Raw genomic sequence first — 6,754 nt, 5'->3', positions numbered from 1 at the left:
CAGAGGTCATGCGGCTTTATTTAGAATCCTCAGAGAGCAGGTGCCCGGCCCCCAAGCACAGGGACCAGGAAGGAGGAAGGGGACGGGACCAGGTCTCTGGCTTCCTCTTTGAGAGGACAAGGAGACGTCTGCCTTCTGGAGGAGGGGACGGAAAGGTCTGCTTGCTCCTGTGTGGGAGGTGAGCAATGAGGTCACGAACACAGACGAAGGCAGAGCAGCGTGCTGCTGGGGACAGGGGACCGGGTGGGGCCAAGGACATCCCCCTTAGTAATGTGGCACCAGGCCTGCAACTTCTCAGCCTTCAATGCCACCCAGCCACGACCCAACCCCCTCCTTGTCCAGTTCCCCCCCCCCCCACCTCCTTCAAACAACAACCTGACCCCCAAAGAAAGCACGAGGTCCCAGAGTGGGGCACATGCCTGGACCTAAGAGGCTCTAGGACAGAGCCGGGCACTTGACTGGCATTGCCAGCCCGGCCCCCGAGGTCAGCAGGAGAGACGCCGGGTTCCAGCCATTCCCACAGAGGGGCCGGGGCCCGACGGAGGGGAGCTGGGGGTCCCCCGGGACGCCCCCCACCCGTGCACGTGCCCAGGACGTGGGGGCAGGGCTGCTACGTTACCCCAGGAGGCGGGTCGGGCAGGAGCTCACCTACCTAGACACGGCACTGCTCTGCGGAAGGAGAGAGAGCCGGGGGGAGAGGTCACAGGTCGCCGGGGCAGCCCTGGGCCCAGAGGGGTGGGAGGGGGACCCCGCCCCAGGGGCTCTGCACCCCCTCCCCCGGGGGCCCGGGGAATGGGGGCCACCGTGGGAGACGGACGCGCCCCGGGCTCATGGCTGTCCGACGGGTGAGCCGCACGCAGGGTGAGAGCAGGGACGCGGGGTGTGGAGGCGGTCACCTGCCACCCGGGTCGGGTCAAAGAAGAGGCGGACGTGCACGGGCAGAGTCTGGAGGGCTCTGTCGAACTTCTCCATGACCTCGTTGTCGGCCTTCAGGGTCCTGGCTGTGGGGGGCGGTGGGTCAGTCCCTGGGCCGCGGGGCTTTGACGGCCTCGGGGAGCCCCGTCCAGGGAGCCAGAGCAGAAAGCACACACTGGCGTCCTGAGGTCAGCCTCCAGGGTGGCCTCCGGGGCTCAGCCCCCCTGCCCTCCAGGGTCCCCGCCCCGCCCTCCCAGGACGGCGCGGGGGCCCTGCAGGGACACGAGGCCAGGGTCCCCGTCCCCGGGCGGCTGGGGCTCGCCCGCAGGGCTGACGTGCTGGCCGAGAACGCGTCTCTAACCGCACACAAAGTGCTTCATTCAGGCAAAGCGGCCACGTCTCAGCCTCCTGCTACCGGATCTTACCGGCTTGCGTTCCGTTCAGAACTTGACAGGTTTAATGGTGCTTTTGTGGAACATCACCCCCAACCAAAGCTTCTACTCAGCAGTCATCCTCTGGCCGAGGCAGGAACACTAAGCCCAGCCCCTCGGCCTGGATCCTGGATCCCCGATTCCCGAGGCAATGTCAGGGGACTTGGTCCCCACCGGGGGTCCTCAGCCCCCCCCCCACACGCAGGGGGACCCCGGGCCTGCTCAGTGACGTACTCAGGCACTGGCACACGAGGTTCTGCCCGGGGGCGTCGGTGTTCTCCAGGCAGAGGAACAGGTAGTTCTCGTAGTCGGTGTCCAGCACGATGACCTCGTTCTCATCCAGATCTGGGGAGAGGAGAAGAGCCAAAGGGGAGATGAAGTCCTGTCCAGCAGGAGCCCCCTACGGGTGTGGTTCCTTGTCCTGCAGCCCCCAGGGTGCTGCCCACGTGCAAGCGTGGCCATCGGCAGCAGGAAGTGGAAAGTGGGGAGCACAGGGCCGGGTGTGTCCCCTAGGCCAGGCGTGTCATGGGTCAGGTGGCGGGGACAGAACAGTCAGACGCGCACACAGCGGTCAGAGCTGTGCCCGGGGCTGTGAGCAGGAGAGCTCCCGACCAAGCACTCAGGCTTGGCAGGGAGGGGCCGGAGGTAGGGGTGAGGTGGGGGTGAGGCATGAAGGAAGGAGAGAGAGGAGGAGGGTCAGGGTGGCCCAGAGCACATCTTCAGCGTGAGAGAAAAATCGAATTTGCCGACCGAAAACCCACAAGAAGTTTCTGTGCCTCCTTTGTTTAAATTTTAGCACTTAGCTCTCCATTTGTGGTTTTTTATAGTTCACAAAAGCCCCTAAATGTTGCAGTTAGTGACAGAGATTTCGGTAGAAGATCCTTAAACCCGCCCCCCCCCCCCCCGACTCCAGCAGAGTCCAGGAGCTCAGCTGTGCACTGACCGCAGTCATGAGGCCGGAAACTCTCCCTGCCCCGGTTCTGTGGTCGGGCTGGGTAACCGGGCCTGAAAGGCTCATGGCTCCGGGCGTGGACAGGCCCACGGGTCAGCACCCCACCGGCCACTCCAGGCAGCCCCGAGAGTGGGACCGGACCGGCACTCTCCCACCTCATCCCTGCCTGCAAGGACAGCCACCACCCAAGGACAGTTGTGACCAGCCTTGCAACTCGCACCCGGCCCTCGGGGACACTTACAGTTGATGTTGAACTTGGCCGCACACTCCGTTTTCTCTGCTAAGACCTTCTTCTCAACACACCTGTTGTCCTCCCTAAAAGGTGGTAACACTGAACTTGAGTTGTCCTCTCTGATCCCTCATGGCAGGAACCGCCCACACCCCCAGGGCTCCAACCCCCCACCTGACCGGCCGGCCTCCACGTGGGCCTCTCTGCGCACTGCCCTGTGGCCTCCCTGTGTGGTCGGCCCGTCGGCCGGGAGCCCTGGGCGGGGGCTCCGAGGCCACCGGGGACCACCCACACGGAGCCAGCTCCCATCAGGACCCTGCCCGCCCGCCCGCCCTGGGCCCAGGCCCTCGCCGGCCCCCAGCCCGGGGGCCTCGGTCACCCACCATTTGCGCAGAATGATCTCCAGGTTGTCCCCGGGCGTGGGTCTCAGCTCCTGGACGTACACTCTCAGAGGGGCCGTCTCCGAGTCCAGGAGGGAGATGTCGCTGGCCGCCATGGCCATGGAGTGCCACGTCCCAGCCACCTGGGGAGGGGGCCTGAGCTGCCATGGGGGGCGGGGAGGCGGCCCCGGCCCCACAGCGGGCTCTCCCTCCAGCCCCGGCCGGGGGCCCGGTCTAAGTGGGGTGGCAGCCAGTGAGCTCTGGGCGACCCCCCCGCCACCGACCAGACGCCCCTCTGGGAGCCCCCACACTTGAAATAACATCTTGGGTTCCCAGGCGGCTTTAAAGGACAGGTCGTGCGAGTTCAGTGGAACCATCTGGACCTTGGGCAAGCGAGGGAAAGCCGCCCTGAGGACGGGGAGCAGGTTGGGGGGGTGTCCCAGCGTCCTGGCTTCCACCCACGCTCTTCAGGTGGCCGAGGCCCCGCCCCCTGCCCACCCTGCAGCTCACCGCCCCACCCCCCCAGCCGTCCTCAGACCTTCTGCAGGTCTAGGCCGTCCATGGTCAGGGGGACGGTGGCGGCCTGGATGCCACACACGAGGGCCAGGCCCAGGACGAGCGGGAGGCACTTCATGGCTGCGGCTGTGGTGGCGCTGAGCTCCCGGGACTGAGGAAGGCCAGGCCGCGGCCTCGGGCCCTTATACGGGGGCCGGGGGCCTGCGAGCCATGTGGTTCCCCGAATCCCCCGTGGCTCATCCCCAGGCCCTCAGGGGGCTTCCTCCACCCGCACAATGGGAGGCCTTCTTCCTGCGGAGCGAGCGGGAACGGGACGGTCCCTGTGTCCCTGGACGGTTCCTGGTAGGCCCCCGAGGGGGCAGGGCCCGGGGTGTGGGTCCAGGCTGGTCGCCAGTATCGGGAACACTTCCTGGGTCGTGCTCTCTGAGGACAGCTGAGCCTGCTGCCTCTGTGCTCCCCAGCTCTGTGCCATTTGGCAGCCGGGACCCAGGCAGCACCCCCATTGGGAACCCGGGTCACCACGTTGTGTCCAAACGACCTTGACAACTTCACCCTGGAACGACCTCCCTTTTGTGTCCCCAGCAGCATCTGGGTGACTGCCGCCCGCACAGAGGCTTGTCAGTGGGCACAACCACGGAGACGGGTCTCCCTGTCCCCGGTCACCCAGTCAGCTACCAGGAAGGAGATTCTAATGCAGATACAACCCCAGTGTCTTCTCTGTAAGACAGAAGGGATGACCCTGGAGCTTGTGCATTTTGGGGGAAGCAGTTCTGGACCTAGAGGGCTCCCTGAAGTCTCCTGGAGAACTTTTCAAGACGGTGCTAGTCCTGGGCCCATCCAGACCCACTGAGGCAGGGACGGCCCCGCCTTGCCCGTGTGCGGGACGACCCCCAGATGTGGACACGGGTACGGGCGGCCACTGAGGCGTGCTCACGCGTGGTAACTGCCACGTGTGGTCACAGCACATTGCTTTGTTTAAAATACCACGCTAGCAGAGTGCAGTCTCTTCTCATTACAGAGGCCAGGGAGGCATGTCTGGGGTTGGCCCTGGAACGTTCCGCCAGAGACAGAAGGAAAGTGACAGGTCTGTCTGTGGAGCCCGGACAGCTGTGAAGCTGAGTGTAGGGTCCAGGGGGCTCACCCGCCACCCAGTCTTCTCCGCACACGTGAGTGTTTATAACATTTTAAATAAAAATGCAACCCACGATCACTCCTACGTGACCGGCTGGTGAGTATTCGCTGAGAGGACGGAGTCCCCAGATCAAAATGGATTCCGGTCCCCAGGGTCCTGTCACTTCTCACTCTGGTCCCTGAGCTCTGGCAGCTCCAAACCCCTTCCCTGATCCCTGGTTCTGGCCAACCCCATCTCCGCACAGCCACCCAGTCCCCTGTGTCCCCACCCGGTGGCTCAGCTCACGCAGGAGGGTGCCCTCTGCACACCAGACAAGGCGGCTCAGGAGGCGACTCTGTGCGCAGGGACCTGGGCCAGCCCGGGGACCCGAGGCAGGGGCTGTTCTCAAGTCCAAAGGGGGGGCTTTGCCAAAGGAGACAATTCACCCCGAGATGCAGCCCTGGGCCTCTGGGGGTGAGTGTGTCCGTGTGTGTGTGTGTGTGTGTGTGTGTGTGTGTGTGTCTGCTGGGAGCCAGAGCAGTGGGTAACTCACCTCAGTGACCCCTGTGGCCACAGTCCAGCGTCCGGAGGCCCAGGGCAGCCTGCTGACCGGGCTCTTGCGAGGGTGGGGATGGGGGGCATCCCCACCTGCCCGCTGCCCCCGTTCCCGCACATTCTCAAGCCTGATTATCCGGATCCAGTGAATTCTGTGAGCTGCAGTCATCTGATTGAATTTGATTTCCGCCTCGGTTACCTGGCTTGTTCCTGGCGTCTGTGCTCAATCACCCCGATCGGCCCAGATGCTCACAGGACGAACGTGGCCCCCACGGCGGCTGCACCCCACGGTCTGTACCAGAGCCGGCGTCCAGGGCCGGGGCTGTCAGGACACAGGGAAATAAAACGTGAAGGGCGACGGAAAGTGGGCAAACCTCACCTGACCCAGAACATCCGCCCACAGGGGCTCCCATGAGTCCACACACGCGCGTGGTCACAGCAGCACCGGCCACACCCGCGGACACACGCCACGGCGGGGGGAGCCTCGGAAACGTCACGCTGCGCCACGTGTGAGAAGCTAGACACGAGAGGCCGCCCGCGGAATGATTCCTCGCCTACGAAGGTCGGGGACAGAGCGCAGATCCAGGGTGTCGGGGCTCGGGGACGGGGGCTGGGGTCCCCTTTGGGGCGATGAACACATTCTGTGACCAGAGACAGGTGGTGGCTGCACAGCATCGTGAGTGCCCCAAATGCCACTGGATTGTTCATTTCCATGGCCCATTTTATGTTGTGTGACTGTCACCTCAATAAAAGACCAAGGACGAAATCCGTCTGTCTGGACTTGCGAGATGGAGTGGCAGGTGCACTGGGGCAGTGATGGAGAATTTTCCAGAATTCTCCAGAATTTTCCAGAACGGAGCACAGATATCAGTGCTCAGGCCGGGTGTAAGAGGAGGACTCTGCCTCCGAGCAGCCGCTGCTGAGGACCAGCAGGAGGAGCCATAGGTGCAGAGCATCTGCTGGGGGCTGGAGGGAAGGTGTGGGTCAGGGAGCAGGGGGCCCCCACGGGAAGTGCAGTTTACAGGACTCCGTGAAGATCCCGCTGTTCCGCCCCGTCTCACCGGTGACTGTCCTCCCCGGGACACTCCTGGGTCTGGGCCTCCCTGCAAACCACTGTCCAGCCTTCAGGCAAGGCTGGGGTCATGGGGGAGGGGACGGTGCTCGGGCAGGTGCTGGGCTTGGCTTTCCGGAAGGGAAAATACCTCCAACGGGGTGTCTGCCACCTCCCCCACCAGGGACCCGGAGACCAGGCTACCGGGCTCCACCGGGGCCCCCCAGGACCTGGGCACGGGCCCCCCGCCTCCTTGTTCTCCAGCTGGAGGGAGGCCTCCTGGGACTGTCACCTGTCAGACCTTACCCCCCCACCCTGAGTCTCAGCCCCAGACCATTACAGACACTGGGCCCCCAGCCCCGGCTCCCCGGAGCCCCTTGTCTGGGCCTTGGTGCAGCCACGGCAGAAGGACCAGCTGCTTAGGGACAGGTCAGCACCAGGTAGATAAATGGTGACAGGCCTGGAACCCCAGGACAGGAGCGTGTGGCTGGGGCGGCATCCAAGGGGTCTCCCTGCCAGGTACCCACCTTGAGGGCCTCGCGTCTTTGCAGGGAAAGCAGGGTAAGGAGCATTGTCATTACAGAAAGCCAGACATGCAAGGCCAAGGCCAGTGA

The 6,754-nt window shown here is 64.4% G+C and overlaps 1 protein-coding gene across 2 annotated transcripts; it reads right to left on the bottom strand.

Moving 5' to 3' along the window:
- Window positions 1-5,403, bottom strand: LOC131490812 (beta-lactoglobulin-1). 2 transcript variants are annotated; one of them, XM_058693275.1, is made up of 6 exons: window positions 5,088-5,403; window positions 2,911-3,050; window positions 2,540-2,613; window positions 1,581-1,691; window positions 653-1,001; window positions 1-167 (listed from the first exon to the last, which is right to left on the bottom strand). In XM_058693275.1, exons 1-5 carry the CDS (start codon window positions 5,256-5,258, stop codon window positions 829-831), a joined length of 669 nt encoding a protein of 222 aa, XP_058549258.1. In that variant the 5' UTR covers window positions 5,259-5,403; the 3' UTR covers window positions 1-167; window positions 653-828. The 2 variants fall into 2 exon arrangements, with proteins under 2 accessions (XP_058549258.1, XP_058549259.1); XM_058693276.1 differs by lacking the exon at window positions 5,088-5,403 and adding an exon at window positions 3,446-3,559.
- Window positions 5,404-6,754: the final 1,351 nt, after the last annotated feature.

Source organism: Neofelis nebulosa, chromosome 12 (assembly GCF_028018385.1).
Source record: "Neofelis nebulosa isolate mNeoNeb1 chromosome 12, mNeoNeb1.pri, whole genome shotgun sequence".
In the NCBI taxonomy this organism is placed as follows: domain Eukaryota; kingdom Metazoa; phylum Chordata; class Mammalia; order Carnivora; family Felidae; genus Neofelis; species Neofelis nebulosa.
This window is presented reverse-complemented; position numbering and strand designations above follow the sequence as displayed.